The following is a 20,904-nucleotide window of genomic DNA, read 5'->3' on the forward strand; positions in this document are numbered from 1 at the left end:
GGGGAAGGGAAGAGAATTTCATTGTAACTTACTTGAACATATAGACATTTGTGTGAAGAATCATTCTTAGCCTCTCCCTTACACCATATGCAGACCATCAGTTCCAGATGGATTATGGGTCTAAATATAAAAGTTAAAACAGTGATGCTTCTATAAGAAAATAGAATATATGCTTAATCTTAGAGTAGGCAAAGACTTCTTAAATATACATTAAAACCACTAATCATAAAAGAGCTAGTAAATCTTTTCCAAAAAAAAAAATGTTTCTCACTAAAGGAAAGCTAAAGAGGACGCATGTTTTAAGCGAGTTTGGAAACCTGGAACAGGGAAAAGCAGCAGGAAGCTTTGCTTTTGCTTTTCAGTGTTTGGCAGGGTCCTAAGACCATCTGCTATCCAGCTAATCCTAAAAGGAAACCAAGCTGCCTGGGTGAAGGCAGAGTGCAAGCATGAGAGGAAGGCTTCCCTAGCTCCTGCTCCTCCCAATGTACTTCTCCAAAGCACTGGCAGTCCAATGAAAGCCCCTCGCCCCACAGCACAGAGTAGGGTTCTTTGACTGCCCATTTGTTTCCAGGTAGAATTTCACTGACAAATTGAAAGTTGATCTGCTCTCCCCTCTATTCTGTTCATTTTTCACATGCTAATTCTATAGAAAATCTTTCAAGTGAACTCAATTTCTAGTTCCAGTGCTGATATAATTTCCCCCATTGCTTTTCAAGTCTGTTTAGTGTGAGTTTGGAACTAGAGTGGATGGAACATGAAGTGAAGGGTGGACTTGGTCATCTTCCACTTTATTTCCACTTTCTGTTATTCTTGATAAAAAAAAATATGTTAAGATAAACAGTGTTACTCTCAAGTGAAGAAAATTTGTATGTTTCATATGGACATTAGTCACTACATAAGAAATATGAAAAACAACAGCTTCTAAATTATTTGTTTTTAACATAGAGGATTAAAATGGAGTATATGACCTACAATTGCAAATCTGTGATAAACTGTATAGCCCTATAGTCTATAGAGTTGGATGTTTATAATGACTAAATACAAAGATCTCCACTGACTACTCTTTCCTGGGTGTCAGTTCCTTGCAGGGGAGGGACTAGCCTCCCATTGTCACACTTTTTCCCTGATCTGTGAACGAGGTGCCTTTCATAAGCAGCCACTGAGCCCAGAGCGGGAAGCACGCATGCCAGTTATAACGCTGGTGCCAGCTGGGTGCCAGATGTTCCATCAGAATCTCTGAAACCTGAGTGAGGAAGTATATGTACCTATGTTCTGTCTTTTCCTTAATTCCATTTTAAAAATCAAACATCTCCACAGAAATCAGTAATGTCTCTTAAATAAAATTTATCTCATAAGGCTTATGTAGTTTCTTTAGATTTTGTCTATTCCATTTTTATTCATGGACTATACTGTTTAAAGCTTTTATTCAGGAGAACATGAATATGGTGGATTACATATAGTTCGACCTTCAACTGAGAAAATTGTGAATGAGCTTTTCAAAGAGGCAAGGGAACATGGAGCTGTTCCTCTGAATGAAGCCACGAGATCTTCAAGTGATGACAAACATAAGGTCAGTGCCATTTAAAAACTATACTGTGTTTGTATGTGTGTGTGTATTTGTGTATATGTAAGTGTGTAGTGCTAGAAGTTTGAAATAGAGCTTTACACTCTGTTTGCACTACCTACCTCTAGCAATTTCCATTGTTTCAAAATTATTTACAGAACTTATTTTCTAACTGTATTTAATCTTTGAGATTTATCATCTTTATTTTTATTTTCTTTTCAATATAAATTTCTAATTATTTGATTCCCTTTTTAAATATTTATTGTTATTATAAAGGTGATGTACACAGGGCTTACAGTTACATAATAATCTTTATTTTTTGTGCTTGAAAAAAAATTGAAGCCATTCTTACTGCTAAGTAATAGATTTATTTTTAAAAAGATTCTCGAGGATTTGCAACAAGAATGCAGAGAGCTCACGATTTGTCACAGTGATTCCATTTTGCATGATTATAATACAGAATCAAAACCAGGAATTTGGCATTCGAACATATGTAGATTTGTGTAATAACCAACCTAACCAAGATGTTCTTCAATTGTTATCAAGCTCTTTTGTCATCTCTGCATCTCTTTTTTGTTGTTGTTTTTGGTCATGGGGCTTGAACTGTGGGCTTGGGCACTGTCCCAATGCTCTTCAGCTCAAGACAAAGTACTCTACTACTCGAGCCACAGAACCACTTCTTTATACTCTCTTAACATATGGTCATTATCAATCTGTTTTCTTTCTCTGTAAGTTTAATGGAATCATGCGGCATATGACCTTTTGGGAATATAATTTTCACTCAGCATAATGCCCTTGAGATTCATCAAAGTTATTGTTTGTTTTAATATTTGGTTCTTTTTTATTCCTGGCAGAACTTCACATTGTGAGTAGACTACCATGTGTACAAGCATTCACTGTTGAGGCACATTTTAGTTGTTTCCAGTTCTTATCTATTACAGTTTCTGTGAACAATCATCTTGTAGATTTATACAAATAAAAATTTTCATATCTTTGAGATAAAAACCCAGGAACTTTTATTGGTATGATAGTGTATGTGATAGGGAATATTTAATGTTTCAAGAAACTGCCTACTTGTTTTCTGAAATGATTATATTAGATTCTCACATATTCTTATGTCAGCCATTAGCGGTGATACTACTTTTTATTTTAGCCATTTTAATAGGTATGTCATGAGAATATAGTGTGATTTTTTTAATTTACATTTTCATCATAATTAGGTGACTTGCATTTTCCTAAAGACTGGTAAGATTGAACATTTTTCAAATGTCTATTTGCCATTATCATGACTGTTTTCAGTGCAATGTCTCTTCATAACTTCAGCCCACATTCTGTTTGGATTGTTTGTTTTGTTATAGTCGAATATAGAGTGGTCTCTATTTCAGTAGATGGCAGTTCTTTGTTAGATACATAAATGATATCCAAATATTTTCTCCTAGTCTATAATTTGTATTTTCATCCTCTTAAGGTGTTTTGCAGAGCATAAATGTTTAATGGTTAATGTTTATAGTTCAATTTATCTCTTTCTTTTATGTATCATACTTTTGGAGTCTTGTCAAATAATTTTTTTAATTAAGTTTTTTATTGTGAAAATACTGTACAGAGGGGTTACAGTTACATGAGCAAGGTAATGAGTACATTTCTTAGCCAGCATTGTTGCCTCCTCCTTTGTTTTTCCCCTACCATCCCTTCCCTCCCACTTCCTCAGCTACCCCCCCCCCCACCTAAATAGTAAAGTTCGGTTTTTGACAAAGCGTCTTGTACATCTCATCTCATTGTACATCTCATTTTTGTTGGTTGTGGGGCTTGAACTCTGGGCTTGGGCTCTGTCCCTGCAGCGCTCTTCATCCACAGTGCCACTTCCTTGTCCAGTAATTTTTTGTATAACTTCAGGTACCAAAGATTTTCCGTAGAAAAATTTTCAAGTTTACAATCTATGTTTTAGCCTTTGACCCATCTCCACCTAATTGTATGGAAGGTGAGATTCCTTTTGTGCTTATGGGTGTCTGTTTGGATCACTTATTTTGAAGGCCCATCTTTCTCCTTTGCATTGCTTTTTTTTTTTTTTGCCAGTGATGGGGCCTGAACTCTGGACCTGGGCACTGTCCCTCAGCTCTTCAGCTCAAGGATAGCACTTTACCATTTGAGCCACAGTGCCACTTCTGGCTTTTTCTGCTTATGTGGTGCTGAGGAATCAAACCCAGGGCCTCATACATGCAAGGCAAGCGCTCTACCACTGAGCCACCTTCCCAGCCCTTGCATTGCTTTAATAACTGCCTAAGTTGCTATAAATCTTTGTGTAATTTCTATAACTGTGACAACTGATACAGTATTGGGATACTAAGGAGGACAGGCACTAGTGTCTTTAGACCTTTTCTGTTTTGTTTTTAATGTCAATATAGGGGCTTGAACTCAGGGCCCGGGTGCTGTCCTTTAGCTTTTTCACTCAAGGCTGGCAGTCTACCACTTCAGACACAGCTCCAGCTTTTGGTAGTTAATTGGAGATGAGTCTCATGGACTTTCCTGCATAGGCTTTCTTTCACTGTCCTCTTATCTCAGCCTCTGAGTAGCTAGGATTACAGATGTGAGCAACCAGCACTTTGCCCTGCATATATTCTTCTCTTCTCTTCTCTTCTCTTCTCTTCTCTTCTCTTCTCTTCTCTTCTCTTCTCTTCTCTTCTCTTCTCTTCTCTTCTCTTCTCTTCTCTATGTTAGTCGTGGGGCTTGAACTCTAGGCCTGTGTGCTGTCCCTGCGCTCTTCAGCTCAAGGCGAGCACTCTACCACTTGAGCCACAGCACCATTTGCAGTTTTTTTTTCTGGTGGTTTATTGGAGATAAGAGTCTCATAGACTTTCCTGCCCAGGCTGGCTTTGAACTGTGATCCTCAGATCTCAGCCTCCTGAATAGCTAGGATTATAGGTGTTAGCCACTGGTACCCAGCTTGCATTTATTCCTATAATCAGTAGTTCTCAATCTGAAAGTCTCTTGAGTCATTTGGAGGATTTTCTAAACCACCATATGTCTTGGGTATTATGGAGTAGTAGATTTGAGTTGTTCCTAGATGTGTCTTTTGAAAAAAATTCTTATAATTTTTTCATTAACTTAAGAATCTCTATTCTAAACTATACTTATGTTTTACTCTTTATTTATTACTTAATAGTTTGAGACTTTTACAGTCAAGCCTTAAGGTAATCTTAGTTTCTGCAAGTTCCTCAACTCTGTAAGAAAAGTGTGGAATCTATGTGATTTAGTGTGTAGGAAAGAAAGCTAGATGGACATTAAACAGAATGGCATTTTCTCTCCTAAATTCTCTTATCCTATGACCTATGGCTAACAGAGCAAAATAAAAGGTGCGAAGCCTGACACTGGTAGCTTATGCCTATAATTCTAGCTACTCAGAAGGCTGAGATAAGAGAATTGCAGGTCCAAGCCAGCTGGAACAAGAAAGTCTGTGAGACTCTTACTTCCAGTTAACCACCAGAAAACTGGAAAGTGGCACTTGGCTCAAAGTAATAGAATGCTAGTCTTGATCACAAAAGCTTAGGGTCAGTGCCCAGTCCCTGAGTTCAAGTCCCATGGTGGATAAAAAAAAAGTACAGTAATAGATGACTTATTATGGTTAAAAAAGTAGTTTATAAAATATATTAGAGCTTTTCAAGGTAACATTTATAGATATTTCTCCTTTACCCTGTAAAACTTAACTCTTGAAGTACAATTTTATTATAAAATTTGTTATAAAATAGATGACTATATATTCTTAAAAATACATATTTTAGCGCATAAGATTACCCTAAATTAGTTCAACTTCTGATTTGAAGAAACTTGTTCCAGGCGCCAGTGGCTTACACCTATAGTCCTACCTACTCAGGAGGCTGAGATCTAAGGATCATGGCTCAAAGCCAGACTGAGCTGAAAAGTCCCTGTGAGACTCTTATCTCCAATTAACCAACAGAAACCCCGAAGTGGTGCTTTGGCTCAGAGGGATAGAGCATTTGCATTAAGCAAAAGAGTTAAGAAACAGTGTCCAGGCCCTGAATTTAAGCCCCATGAGAAGGAAAAAAAGAAAGAGAGAGAGAGGAGGGAGGGAGGGAGGGAGGGAAGAAGGGAAGGAGGGAGAAAACTTAATTTCTTTCTTGAATAAACTTCTCTATAACATTAGGTCTTCATTCTAATATAAAATTATCCTAGTAATTGTGAACCTGTTTGGCAGTTATGCAGTTATGATTTACTAGTTTACAAATTCATCAAGCATTAATAACATTTAGATTATTTCTTTAGTGAATTTTTTACTTACTTACTGTGTATTTTAGTCATTTACAGGTGGAGGATACAGACTAGGCAATTCCTTTTGTAAACGGTCTGAATATATCTATGGAGAAAATCAACTTCAAGATGTATGTACAATAGCAAGTATCTGCCTCTAGTTACTACTGTTTTTACTGTTTGTTGTTACTTTTTGATATATGGATTAAGGACCAGTGTGTGAGTTTTCCATCTCAATTTTAGTATTTCTCAGTCAGCCTTGCACTTACTTAGAGATTCATAACTTTGTAGAAGAAATGTATGAGTTAACATAGAACACATAAGGTCATTCTATTGAATTTGAAACTTTGGAATTATAATTTCATTCTATTATTTGCTATTTATTTTAAACATTAGGAGTTTCTTGGAAGGTGATTGGAGGGTCAGCCCTGCTTCTAAGTTGTAGAGCACAGAAGATATGATGTAGAGTTTGGTGTAGATAAAGGAGCAGGATGGGGGTAGCTGGGTGGCAGGTGCTGCCGTCTCATTGCTCTGTTTGTACACCGAGGCCAGAGTCCATCTGCAGAAGCTTGCAACCAGTGTCATTTTTTGTTAAGCTAAAAAGTCTGCTAAGCAAACACATACGGTTCCATATCTTTTAACTTTGAATAGAGAACAGAACAGATTCTTCCAAATAAATTAATTGCATAATATGATGTAAGATGACATTTAAATCTTAAAATTTTTTGAAAATGGTTTCTTGTAGTTTTAATTTTTATGATCATACAGGTCCAGATTTTGCTTAAACTGTGGAGCAATGGTTTCAGTTTAGATGATGGAGAATTGAGGCCTTACAGTGATCCAACAAATGCTCAATTTCTGGAATCTGTTAAAAGAGGGTAAGATGTATCATTTATGTTCTATTGTTTCTTGGAGTGCAGAGAATTTTTTTTTTTAAACAGACTACTGCTCAGTTGTGTGCTACTAGTTTTTAACAATTAATTAGTGGGTTCTATCATATAGGTCATTGCTGGGGAGGTAGTTTATCTAATTCTTTGTACAGAGGGCCATTGGCTACTCACCCTTTTTAAATCTGATGAAAATGTAGCTCTACTCCAAGATGAAACATTTTGTTGAAATAAATCAGTGAATCAATTCATATGTAGCTCTCTATCCACAAATCCACTATTCTCCTTATTGGCGGGATAACTCTTCATTGCATGTATGCCTTAAATCCAGCAACTTAATAAAAACCCTTTTAAAGTGGCATTATTGACAGAGATTTCAAAAGGTTTTAAGTTATAATATTCAGCCATAAACCAGATATAAAGTGCCTTGACTCATGCAACGAGCATTGCAACTTACCAGCCCTTCTTGCCACAGGATGGAGAGTCAAGTGATTTTGTTATGTTAATAAAAGCTTTTCTACCGTACAATTTCACCAGGTGACAGTAGTATCATTCCCAAGCAAAAATACAACTAAAGATACAAGATTTGTGATAAACTGAGAGATAAAGTATGAGAAAGAGACCAAAGTAGGTTATACTACATACAGGATTGAAGGTAGAGCTTTTTGCAAGTGAAGAAAAATGCAGGACAGTAGCTGAAGTGGAATATTCTTTGGAGTTGAAATAGTCAGGGAACTCTGGAGGAAAGATGTTTTAGATGAGTTAGCATAAATTTTATTTGAAGTTCTGTACAAATTGGAAACCACACAAAGACAAGACATTCTATAAACTATGCTTGAGTCATTGAGAAAAATGTGAAGCTGTCCTGGGAGGCAGTATATTGTGGTAGCTATTATTTGGATTGAATGGTTTAAGTCACTGGGAAGAGCTGCGAACTAGAGGAACCTTTGAGCCGCTAAAAGAAACACATCATTTGATGGGATATCTTGAACAGATGCCCCAAGAAAACAGTGATGATTTTATACTGTGATATAGATCAAAACTAACTTTTTGTTAAAATAATTTATAAACTTTGTGTGTTAATTTTCAGCCAAATGGTATATTAAGAAGATTTTAAAATCTGAGGCACACATGTTAGAAAGTCATAACTAGGAAGAATTTTATAAAAGGCTCATTGAATGAAAGAATGGTAGCAATTAGTGGTTCTTAATTATAAGATCCATTGTCTCCAGTGTATATATTGAGTATTTGTGCCGGCATTGGAGCTTGAACTCAGAACCTGAGCTCTAACTCAGCATTCTTGCTCATGGCCGGTGCTGTACCACTTGAGTCACATCTCCAGCCTTGCTTCTTTATAATATTTTGTATATTGTTTCCACTGTCCTGTAAAAAACTTCAGAAATTATTGTCTATCCACATTATTTTGCCAAATATTGATAAATGTTCCACCTTAAATATATTAAAGTGATTTATCATAAATTGAAATATGTATCAATTTTTGATGATCTGCTTTTATTTCTTTAGTTTAAATTGCCATTTCAGTTTATAAGTGTTCAAGTAAGACCACAACAGCAGACAAGAAGTAGTAAGCTGGGACTGGTGGTCTGTAATTTCTTGGAGGCATAGGTAAAAAAGATTACAGTTCAAGGCAAGTCTGGGCAAAAAAGTTAATGAGACCTTATCTCAACAATCTGAACATGGTAGTTCATACCTCTATCCAGCTGTGTGAGAGACAGAAGAGATAAGATCATGGTCCAAGCCCCGCCCTGGAAAAAAGCTTGAGACCCTACCTGAAAAAAAAATAAAAGCATGACCAAATTGATGTTTGCCTGGCAAAAGGTGAAGTCCTGAGTTCAAAAGGCTATACAATAAAAAATAAAAAACTTGTGTATTTGTTCAGTTTAGCACTCATGTAAATGTCACTAGTATAAAAACAAAAAATGAGGCATAACTTAATAAAGTTGTTGCTATAGTATTGCAATCTAGAAGTTATTAAAGTTCCAAACAAAATGTGGTCTTCTCTCAGTTTACATGGTAAACTACATGCCTGGAAATTTCAGTCTAGTAACAAAATATATTTCAAGCAGGTTTAGGCTCAGAGTTTTTTTTATTGGCAGTCTATGATTCTGTGTCATCCAAGTGTTCACTGTGCATCTCCAATCCTCCCAGAGCCCTGCTTCTTCAATGAAAGGAAGCAGTGCCCATCAATGACCCAACAGTCCAACACCTGTCGGGGCACAGAACTTCCTGCAGGCAGTTTAGAAATAAATGTTTGTATTAACTAAAAAAAATCATAGGAATTTTCTACTGCTATCTAGGTATCAGTTGTTATTTTAACAGCATAGTTTTTAATGCACTACAATATTGCTTTGACCACTATGTCATTCCTGTGTTGAGACCCACTAAGAAACAGTGTATGTAACTTGCAATAAAAATGATCAAATAGCCATGGAAATTTTGTACAGCTCATGACTTAATCACGGTAATCTCAACAGTGTGGTTTCATTTCTCAAAACCTTAACTCATACCTCTTCCCCCTCTTGAAGGGAGATACCCCTGGAGCTCCAGCGACTGGCTCATGGTGGCCAGGTGGATCTGGATATGGAAGACCATCAGGATCAGGAGTACACAAAACCTAGACTGAGGTTCAAGGCTTTCAGTGGAGAAGGACAAAAACTTGGAAGGTAAAATTCCTAGTGAGAAGTATACTGCTTTGTTCAACCTGAATTTTATTTTTGAGAATAATAAAAGCAAGCCAGTCTTCAGAGTAAAAAACCAAACTATGAACTTATGACCTTCTTGAAGGAAGTAGATATGTGAATCTGGTATAAAATATTAGTAGCGAACTTTTAGGTTTCAGTTACTGTATTTCTGGTTCTCTGATTATTTTCCTGCATTAATTCATCAACAGTCTTTTCAGGCACAGATACTGTTAGTGCTCTATTTTATAGTCACAATAAGAAAATAGCTGTCTCACAACTATGTTTATCACAACATTATTCACCATAGCTAAGATATGAAAAAACCCAGGTGACCTCAGTAGATGAATGGATCAAGAAAATGTGTATATACACACACACACATAATGGAATTCTGTGCTTCCATCAGTAAGAATGACACTTCTCCATTTGTTAGGAAATGGAAAGACTTGGAAAAAATCATATTAAGTAAGCCAGACACAAACAAATATAGGTCCCATGGTTTCCCTTATTTGTAATAATTAGTATATGCCTAGTATAATCTTATCAGATGAGCAGAAAATTTCCAAAGCTATGTACATAATACCATATAAGATGATGCGAAGTTAAATGAACCTCAAAACAAGAACACAAGAGGTTTTTCTTTTTTTTTGGGGGGGGGGTCCAGTCGTGGGGCCTGAACTCTGGGCCTGGGCACTGTCCCTAGCTCTTCAGCCCAAGGCTATCGCTCTGCCACTTGAGCCACAGTGCCACTTCTGGCTTTTTTTCTTTTTGCTTATGTGGTGCTGGGGAATAGAACCGAGGGCCTTAGGCATGCAAGGCAAGCGCTCTACCACTGAGCCACCTTCCCAGCCCCACAAGAGGTTTTATTTTTTGTTATTGTTTGTAATGTACTATTTTTTCTTTGATTTTTTTTCTTTGTTTCTTTTGTATGTTCTTCCTCCTATGGTATATCCCTGTTGTAACTGTATTTGATTTTGGTACCCTGCATCTTGTATATATATTTACCTAATTTGGGGAGGGGAATAACAAAATGCTGAAACAAGGACACAAGATGACCCATTGCAACAATGAGACTCACTAGACACTATGTTGGAAATGAACTTTAGAATTTATTTTGGGGGCTGGGGCGTGGGGGAAGGTAGGGGAAAGAAGGGATAGTGGGAGAAAAAGAAAGGAGGAGCTAACAATACCTGACAAGAAATGTATTCATTACCTTACTGATGTAACTGTAACCTCTCTGTACAGCATCTTTACAAAAAACTAAAATTTAAAAAAAGAAAGAAAATAGCTGTCTCATAGGGTTCAAACTGAAGTATCTGAGGTGTCCCTTTTCGCCACTATGCCTTACTTCTCTTTTAGAGCACATGGTTTCAAATGGGGAATTGTGAAGGGTTGCTGAGTACATCAGACAATAGGGTACTTTACATCATACATGATGGCTTTACGCATGCATGTCTGCCTTGAGTACTAAGATCTTTCAGCAGGATCAGTGTGCTTACAGTGATGGTGTCCAGGAAGCTTGTGTGTGTGTATGTGTGTTGGTCTTGGGATTTGAACTCGGGGCCTAGACACTGTCCCAGGGCTCTTCAGCTCAAGGCAAGCACTCTGCCACTTGAGCCACAGTGCCGTTCCTTGTTTTCTGCTAGCTAATTGGAGATAGGAGTCTCACAGACTTTCTTGCCCGGGCTGGCTTTGAACCATGATCCTCAGATTTCAACCTCCTGAGTAGCTAGGATTACAGATGTGAGCCACTGGCACCTAGCTTGTTCAGTATAGTTTTAAGTATCCACATTCTTTATTTTGGAGTCCAAGCTTTGTCTATAAAACCTGAGCTCATTTGATAGCAAGTGAAGGAAGGATTGAGTCTGAGACCGTTCCAAGGAAACTATAGGACTTTGAATAGTACAATTTAAATGCTAATATTCATGGCATAATATATGAATGACTTACTTATAACCATGGCTTGACATCATCTTCATAAGTAATAAAATATATTAGAAAAGTAGCCTCTCTTCCTCCATGCATTACTACCCTTTTGTGGGACTTTATTCCTTTTTATGCTACTCCATCCTTTTCAAATCTATTTGCCATGTTTACATTGCTTATCAATTCCTTTGTCCTATCTCAAAATAGACAGGAATTTTATATATGGCTCTTTAAATTTTTATTTCCTGTCTTTATTCTCTCATTCTTTTCCCTTGATGGAGATTGCTTCCTAGAAAATACAGAAGAAACAGGAGTATGGTTGACTTAGCTTTGTTTTTACACTCAAGTCCTTCACTGCCTAATCACATCTACTTAAAAATTCCCTTCCTGCCAATAAAGGTAGGTTTTTCTTAATTGTCTTTTTGTGTAGCCACGAACTCTGATTCTCTTGCTTTAATCTCCCAAGTACTGAGAATAAAGGCATAAGGCACCATGCCTGACTTATGTATTTTTTTTCCTGAAAGTTTTCAACCCAGAGTTTTAAGTCCATAAATGTAGCACCCTTGGATACAGAGGCATACTACAATTATTTGTTTGCTTGGTGCACTGGTATAATCACAACTGCAGGGAGTGTAATAAATCCACTAAGTTTTTGGCTTCTATTGTACAGAAATTTTATATTTAGGAGTTTAGTGTGATAGTATAAACCTGTATACACATGAACTTATATTTAATATGTGTTACTATATAATTCTATGCAAATGAAGTATTAAATTGAACAGTTCATGTGAAGATTTTACATTAAAAAATATGTTGAGGAACTGGAAGTATAGCTCAATGGGCTTGATTCCCCAACACTCCTCACCCAAAAAAGTAGTAAGACAAAAGCTTAACAATTAAGTAACTCTTCTCAAGCAACTATTTCCTGAATTGGCAAAAAAGAGGGGAACAATCCATTTCTTCCATAGATGGCAGTCTTAAGTACAAATAGAGAAGAAAGTTAACCAAATCTTGTGATACACTATTGATTATGGATAAACCTAATATAAATATTAGCAGTGTGTGTTTTGGGAGGGGGTGTTATTAGCAAGTAGGCTCACATAATAAGAGCAAATAAATCATTGATGGAAAACTGTAAACTTGCAATGGTAGCACAAGCTATATTATTTAAAAATTAACAGGATAAGGTAGAGCTCAACTAGTAAAGACTTAGCAAATCGGGGTGTGTGTGTGTGTGTGTGTGTGTGTGCGCGCGCGTGACTTAGCAAATTGGTGTGTGTGTGTGTGTACGCACGCGTGCACGTGCTCCCCTACACACTTACTGGTACCGGGGGTAGCATGAGCTATATTATCTAAAAAGTAACAGGATGAGGTGGAGCTGTAGCTCAAGTGGTAGAGCGCTCCTCCTGAGCTGAAGAGCTGAAGGATAGAGCCCAAGCCCAGAGTTCAAGCCCCATGACCGACCAAAAAAAAGTTGTAAAAATTAACAGGATAAGGTAGAGCTCAACAAGTAGACTTAGCAAGTGTGTTTGTGTGTGTGTGTGTGAGCATGTGCACGTGTGCCCCTACATGCTTGCTGGTACTGGTGCTTAAACCCAGGGCCTAGGTACTATCCTTTAGCTATTTATGTGAAAACTGACATTCTAACCTTGAGCTACAGCTCCATTTCCAGCTTTTGATGATTAATTGGATACCTCAGAATCTCACAGACTTTCTTGCCTGGTCTGGCTTGTAACTGTGATCCTCAGCTCTCATCTTCCTGAGTAGCTAGGTTTACAGGCATGAGCCACCAGTGCCCAGCTAATCATCAGCATTTTTGACAGAAGAACTAGAGTGTGGACCATCACTGAGGCTTTTGCATTGGTATGTATAAAAATAAAAGTCATTATTTGAAGTCGATCTTGGTCCTTAAAGAGCAGTTCCTGCCTCTTTTCATACTGCCTAGTCAATTTGGGATATTCTGTTTGTTATTCTGGACCTGGAGTTTGACTTCATCTTGGCCCCAGAACCCTTAAGGATATGCCCAACAGCCCCTTCCTTCCTTTCTTTCTGTGCTTATCCCGGTTGTTGGGCAGCCCCTCACCTTTCTACAGTCATTGGACTGTCTGCTTTTGTGTCTGGACACTACTGGGGACAGTCTCAGCTGCTGAGAAGGCAATGATGTGTCTTCTCATTTGCAGAGGGCTGGCCCCAAATACTCTGTAGATGTTCCCTGCTTGATTAAGTGTTCATTCTACCTGTACATATTACCCATCTCAGATTTGTTTGCTTTTGCCCCATTGTAGAAATAGTACCAGAAATAAAGCCAAATGGGAACTTTGGTGTTAACTTCAGTATCCAAGCTTGCTAAGGACTATATCCATCCATAATAAAAAGTGTTCTCTCTCCTACTTGAGGAAGTTAGTATCACATCCTTTCCTCCTGTTTGCCAAGACCTTGTTTTATCAGTTAACTTCCCAGCTCTCTCTCCCCCCTCTCTCCCCTTTTGCCCTTCTCCCCTCTCCCTTCCCTCTCTCTTCTAGCTACTCTTTCTATTCTCTTTTTCTTTCTCTGTGCTGGTCCTAGGGGCTTGAACTCAAGGCCTTTTTACTATCCCTGAGCTTCTTTTGCTCAAGCCTAGTGCTCTACCATTGGAGCCACAGCTTGACTTCTGGGTTTTTATTCGTTTTATTGGGGATTAAAATTTCACACTCGTTCCTGCCCAGAATGGCTTTAGACTGTGATCCTAAGATCTCATCCTCCTGAGTACTAGGATTGCATGCAGTGCCCAACTTAACTTTCTGCTCTTTTAAAAATAATCGTCTATACGTAAACTTGAAACACAACATCTTTACAATAAAATAAAATTTAAAAAAAGTCACTATGGTTGATTGAATTGGATGTTAGGGGAAACTTAAGTAACAGAAGTGTGACTTTGAAAACTAAACATTAAAGTTAATTCAAGTTATTAAAAATGGTTGGTTTTGCTGGACTGTGACCTCATTTAGTTTTCAGCTTTAGCTATGAGCGTGGTATTTGTTCTGTGAAATAGTTCTTGCCAATGAGTGTGGCTGACCTACCTTCACCCCACGGTCCATTTATTCCAGTTCTCAAGTGTTACTGTTCCATCGAGTTTCACTTTGACACACATAATTTTTACAAAGAGCGTAAAAAGTTTTCCTCATCTAGAATTCCCCATATACACTTTATTTTTATATTTCAGAAAAGCCTGGCCTGGTCACAGTTTAAAACAGAAAGCTTTAAGATGATGGAAACAGAAATGTGAGGCAGCTTTATGTCCTGGAAAAGAGAGAGTCCCAATTAAACCCAGCATCCTCACTTAGCACTGGGGAGAAAGTGGTAACTTTTCCTTCCAGCTGTCCTTAGGGTCATTACAGTATAATGCCAGCTACACAAAGACTTTATTTCAAGTGCCTTTGTGTCCTCATGAATGTCAGTCTTCACAACTGTGCTACCATCCTGTCTTTCATCAACAAGAAGACTTAGTGGAGTGAGCATGAGTGACTCCTGGGATTATACACCTACATAGTGGAGTACATTGTAACCAGGCAGTGTGGCTCCAGAAACCATGTTAATGCATTATGCAACACTGTCTCACAAGATGGTTCAGGTGCAAAGGAGTTGGAGATGGTGGCAATGATAATGATGGCAATAATGTGTGTATCTTCTTATTAATGTTGCAAAGAAAGTCCTATGCATTCTCCTGGCCCTGCCCTTGGACTTTCTTCCTTCACGTTTATACTGTTGACACAGTAAATGGCTTTACACTTAAGTTTTTAAGCCCTTATTTCTAAAATTGAGACAAGAAAAAGAAGAAAATCCTTAATATATAGCAATTCTTTGCTGTAATGTTTTCCTTTTTTATCCTTACATATTTTCTCAAATTAATTCTAAACCAGCTAAAGGGAAAGTGTTAGCAGTGAGTATTAATTTTACTATCTTTAACTTGTATTCTGGAGCAACTTTTTTGATGTAGTGAGTCATGATAGGTTCAATTTACATTGAACTAAAGCCTGGATGCTCAGAGACTTTTTAATCTGATAAAATAACTTACAGGAAACCAGGTGCATTGTCTATGTTAGATTAACCATGAGGGCTGTAAAAGAATCTCTCAGAATGACTGAGAGAATAAGGTTTGTGTCTGTAAAAGATTGAACTAAGTTTGTTCTCAACTAACTCCCCCCCATTTTTGCCATTAACATTATTTGTCATGATGAACCATCCTGCCAAACGATTGTAACTTGTTTAAATCTTCAAGCTACTAAGAAAATGTAATGTCACTATTAATCAAAGTCAAGTAGTAAGGTGTTCTGTCTAGTAAGCTTCATTATAAATTCTTCACAATGAATAAAATTTTATTCCTCATTAATACTTCAGTTACCTTTGTTTTTGCCAAGCAGTAACTACTTAAATCAGATGGCTTTAAGTAAATTGTTTAAAAAGGTTTGTGTAAATATAGCTAGAACTTTTTGAAACATTGTGGTATAGGCAGTATATTAAGGATTTACTGGGATTACATGACTTCATGAGTTTATTCCTCCATATATAGGTACATATATATGTGTGTATAAATTTTTAACATATGTATGTATAAGTGTGATAGAATGGGATTTCAAAGAGATTGATTAACTTATACAATTAACATAGTTGAGAGTTGAAGTCAGGTGTATTTTTTGGGGGGGGGTACAGTCTTGGGCCTGAACTCTGGGCTCTGGGCCTGGGTGCTGTCACTCAGCTCTTTCAGCTCAAGGCTAGCACTCCACCACTTGAGCCACAGCGCCACTTCCGGCTTTTTTCTTTTTGCTTATGTGGTGCTGAGGAATCAAACCCAGGGCCTCATGCATGCAAGGCAAGCGCTCTACCACCGAGCCACCTTCCCAGCCCCCAGTTAGGTGTATTTGTGTGTGATCTTAATCATTCTTTGATATTAATTGCTGTGATTTCTAATCAAACTGTTATGCTGAACCGTCTGAAATTTCAGAGATAAAATAGGAAAATGCAGTTAGGCTTTTGAATGATACTAGATAAGTAAATGAGAATTGTAATATCCAAAACAATTTTAATATGATGAAAAACCCTGGGAGAAGCAGAGGAGAAGCACAGGAAGCTGTATCCTGCCTGTCCTGAAGTCATACAAAGGGTTGCTTGAGGGTCAGCTACAGTTCCAGCTATTCTGTACCTTCAGTGTATGGTGTCTCTCATGTTCAGACTTGTGTTCTGATTCTGAAAAATCTTCTCCCATAGCCTTACACCTGAAATAGTCAGTACACCCTCCTCCCCAGAAGAAGAGGACAAGTCGTTATTTAATGCAGTTGTTCTTATCGATGATTCAGTGCCCACTACCAAAATTCAAATCAGATTAGCAGATGGCAGTCGTTTGATACAAAGATTCAATAGTACACACAGGTAAGCTGCTTTACCAACAGAATATCTATTTTGCTATAATATAATGTTACTTAACAAAGTAAAATGAGATTTATAATATGAAATTCCTTATATTACTTTTTTTTTTGTCAGTTGCGGGGCTTGAACTCAGGGGCTAGGCACTGTCCCTGAGCCTCTTTGTGCTCAAGACTAGTGCTCTACCACTTAAGCCACAGCACTTCTTCTGGTTATTGCATGGTTAATTGGAGATTAGAATCTCATGGGGATTTTTGTGCCTAGGCTGGCTTTGAACTGCGATCCTCGAGGATTACAGTTACAGGCACAAGCCATCGGCGCCTGTCCCCTTATATTGTTAAAGTGAGCTTTTGACAAAATAAATGGCAGTAGTCATGTATAATAAATAAGCAACTCCTGAAAATCATCCAAATCCCTATATAAATTCCAACCACTAAAAAATAAATTAAGAGCTATAGTGTTGCATTGCTGCTGATTGAAGTTGAGTAGGGAAAAAAATCTTGGGTGAATTTATTTTTAAAAATTTAAGATAATTTTAAGTTCAAGACTAGTCTGGGCTATAGTGAGACAAGAATAACGACACCCTCCCACAAAAAAGTGATAATTCCAATAAGAGTTATATAAACTTTTATATCATAAATTCATTGTAATATGAATTTGTGATATAAAAATATAGTATAAATAGTTTGTGGTGGTGTCAAGTATAGTATGTTTTAAGTGTCCCTTTAATAGTTAATATTTCTTATGCACATAAAATTTTTTTCAGTTAAGTTTCCATGTATATGAGCATAATTTTTAAATATTTTTTCCTTCTTTTTAAAAAAATTCTTTTTGATGCAGTGTCTTACTATGTAGCTATATAGCTCAGGCTGGCCTTAAAGTCACGGTCCTGCTGCCCCAGCCTCCTTAGTGCTGAGATTACGTGCATGCATATAGCCACATGCAGCTCATGTTGTCATAAACCAGCCAGGTGTCCTAACATTTTTTCTACTCCAGCATAAAACTTGTAATTTTACTATAGTACTATTGTTAATACTTTATGTATAACTCAAATTATTTACAGTAAAAGTAAATGTTCACTCCAAGTTATTCATTATACTTTAATTGAAGACTGAGATAAATTTTCCCATTGAAATAATGTAAACTAAAGAAAATTGCACCACCTTTAAATTAGTTAGAATTGTGTAACTTTTATTATATTATGATTTAATTTTTGCTTGCATGGAAATATTCCTTTAGTAGCATATTAATTTTTTATTTTTATTTCTTCAGGATCCTGGATGTTCGGGAATTTATTGTACAGTCTCGCCCTGAATTTGCAACTGTTGACTTTATTCTTGTGACTTCATTTCCAAATAAGGAGCTAACAGATGAAAGCCTGACACTGCAAGAAGCAGATATTCTTAACACTGTGATACTCCAGCAACTAAAATAATACTATCTATGCAGTAGCATATAGAAATAGGTAATGTGCCATGTTAATAAGAAAAATACTTTTCTGCATAGAAATTATTATTATACCAGATAAATTTGGTTTTGTTTTTCTGTCTTCCAGCCTTGGTTTAAGTTAATTTGGACTAAGGGTAGACCATAAATATGTTCAAATTTTTAGTTGCAGGGCTGGCTTAAGTTGATAGGTTTTAAGTATTTAAGCCAACCAGTTTGTTACATGCTCGGTTTGTAACAGTGATGTAATATTGGTTTATGGAAAAAACCTCTTTTTTATATACATGTACTTGGTAAAATTTGCACTAAAGTTTCCTGATGCAGAAATGACCAACAGCCATTAAAATCCTTTTGATCATATAAGATAAAAATTTTTCTGTAATACATATTGAAAAGTGTCTGTATTCTGAGTTTGATTGAAATTGTTAGCTCATGCAATTATTTCTCCTTTTAAGAGACTGGGAGTTTGTTTTGTTTTGTCTTTTTTGTGACACTGGGGTTTGAACTCTGTGCCAGTTATTTTGGAAAGTATTCTGGACTTTTCTACCAGGCTGGCTTTGGACTTCAAACCTCCAGATCTCAAACTCCTGAATAGATAGGAATATAGCTGTGAGTCCCAGGTGCTCAGCTTCCTATTAAGATTTTTACACATCCTTTTTACTTACAGATTGAGCTCTGTTAATAGTATCACAAAAATATACTTTGGTCTTGTATTTTGTGGAACTATGGCCATCGTAAATTAGAATCCAAAGAAGAGAAAGTCAGCAACTCTTGAGATGTGACAAACAGCACTTTAAAAACAAGTCATTATAATTCCTTCCAGATTCTAGCCTGATCACATTTATTTATCCATTTAACAGATTTTCTATCCATTTCTAAATGAGCAGCTCAGAATGTATTCTAATTCAGAACAAAACTACTGTACAACAGAAAAGTATCAATTCAATCAGGTAGTCTGGATCTAAAGAATTACTAGCCCAAATGTTTGCATTTCTACTGAAGCCAAGTATTTCTCAAATGATGAGTTATATCAAGAATAATAGAAAAGCTTTTATTTTTTCTAGACACTGATTCATCTTTGGTCACAACCTCTGGTTGGTTGGTTCTTTGTTTTTTTCTGCCATAAAATATTACAGAATCTGTTGGAGATTGGTGACTCACACCTATAATCCTAGCTATTAAAGAGGCTAAGATCTGAGGATGGATGTTAGAAACCAGCCCTGGAAGAAAAGTCTATGAGCTCTTTATCGCCAATCAGCCCACAAAAAGTCAGAAGTAGAGGTGTGGCTCAAGTGGTAGAATAGCAGCCTTGAGTGAAAAAGCCAAACACAAGCTCAAAATCCCAAGTTCAAGCCCCAGTACTGCAATAAAAAAAAAAAAGTGCACAGGTGCATGCATGCATGCACATGAACACGGGTGCGTGTGTTATGTGCACACGTGCACGCGCACACACACACACACACATTGAAATAGCACAGTCATTATCTTCCAAATCTATAGGTTGCAAGTTCAGCATAGTGCTCACTGTGCTAAGATCAGGGTTTGGTTATAGTACACTCCTTTTAGGAGGATTTATGGGAAAATCATTTCCAGGTTGATCCAGCTTCTACACACCACCTGTACTCCTTTGCTTATGACCCCCATCATCCATCCTAAAAGCCTATACACTGTGTCCTCTGACTCTTCTGTCATTACATGTTCTTGATATCAGCCAGAGATGTTCTCCTAACTAGATGGGGTCCAACAGATTCAGGATTACTGTATTTGCGGATTGGGACATGAACATCTTGAGGAGTAAAAGAGACATTATGCTTGCCTACACAGTCTATGCTGTCTCAGATTCCTCATTCCAGGTACCCCATCCAAAGATTCTCAAAGCTTCACTGCACATGTTGATTACAGCATCAACTCAGAAGTCCAAAATTTTACCTGAATTGGCCAGCTGAAAAGTCCCAAATGTCATATACATCTAGTATAGGAGAGCATCTGTGTCTCTAGGGATATACTGCCTCTCTACCTGTGAATCTAGGAATCAAGTTACCTGCTCCACACATAATGGCTGGACAGCTATAGCATAGCAATTATAAACATTCCTGTTCAGAAAATGGGAGATGGAGTTTTTAAAAATGGAGTCACAGGTGCCAAGCAATGTACAAATCCAGCCAGACATATTCCAGTAGGCTTCAGAGCCCAGAATTAAGCTGTGACTCAGTGCTCAGTCCACTGGGGTCGTAACGTCTTCAGGCATCCTTCCTTCTCACAGAAAGTATTACATACCTCCATCTGAGTAGTTATAGAAGTTTGTTTCTTCTTTTTATCTTGTAGAGTGATGGAAACGTTTTTTATACCATACTCTCTACTTTTCAATTTAAGAGAGTACTTTCTGCTCTCATACTGCCAAGGTATGCCTTGACATTACATTGTTCAGAGGTATACCACCTCTAGTCCTAGCACTCAGGAGGGTGCAAACTGTGAGTGCAAGGCCAGCCTGAGCTACAGAATGAGACACTATCTCAAAGAAAAAGAGAAAAATAAACTTGTAGGAGTCCTGTGAATGTCTTGGAGATAGTGTATCTTTCCTTGATAATCCCATCTATTTTATCTGACTCTGATACTGGAAGTCTGAGTCATTTCTTTAATCTTTTCCTTTTGGGTTACTGACATCTGAGACATTAGCCCAAGTCTATACTGCCACACTCAGGTCCCTCTTCAATTC

At 37.3% G+C, this 20,904-nt stretch overlaps 1 protein-coding gene across 1 annotated transcript in view; it reads left to right on the top strand.

Annotated features, from left to right (window-relative positions):
- Ubxn2b (UBX domain protein 2B) overlaps positions 1 to 18,724 on the top strand; it is a 29,136-nt gene extending 10,412 nt beyond the window's left edge. The window contains exons 3-8 of the mRNA XM_013009212.1: positions 1,420 to 1,570; positions 5,875 to 5,958; positions 6,596 to 6,705; positions 9,261 to 9,398; positions 16,587 to 16,748; positions 18,015 to 18,724. Coding sequence (XP_012864666.1) covers positions 1,420 to 1,570; positions 5,875 to 5,958; positions 6,596 to 6,705; positions 9,261 to 9,398; positions 16,587 to 16,748; positions 18,015 to 18,177 — 808 coding nt within the window. The 3' untranslated portion in view covers positions 18,178 to 18,724. The remainder of the gene's footprint in view (positions 1 to 1,419; positions 1,571 to 5,874; positions 5,959 to 6,595; positions 6,706 to 9,260; positions 9,399 to 16,586; positions 16,749 to 18,014) is intronic.
- Positions 18,725 to 20,904: the final 2,180 nt, after the last annotated feature.

This window comes from Dipodomys ordii, unplaced genomic scaffold (genome assembly GCF_000151885.1).
Source record: "Dipodomys ordii isolate 6190 unplaced genomic scaffold, Dord_2.0 Scaffold9, whole genome shotgun sequence".
Taxonomy (NCBI): domain Eukaryota; kingdom Metazoa; phylum Chordata; class Mammalia; order Rodentia; family Heteromyidae; genus Dipodomys; species Dipodomys ordii.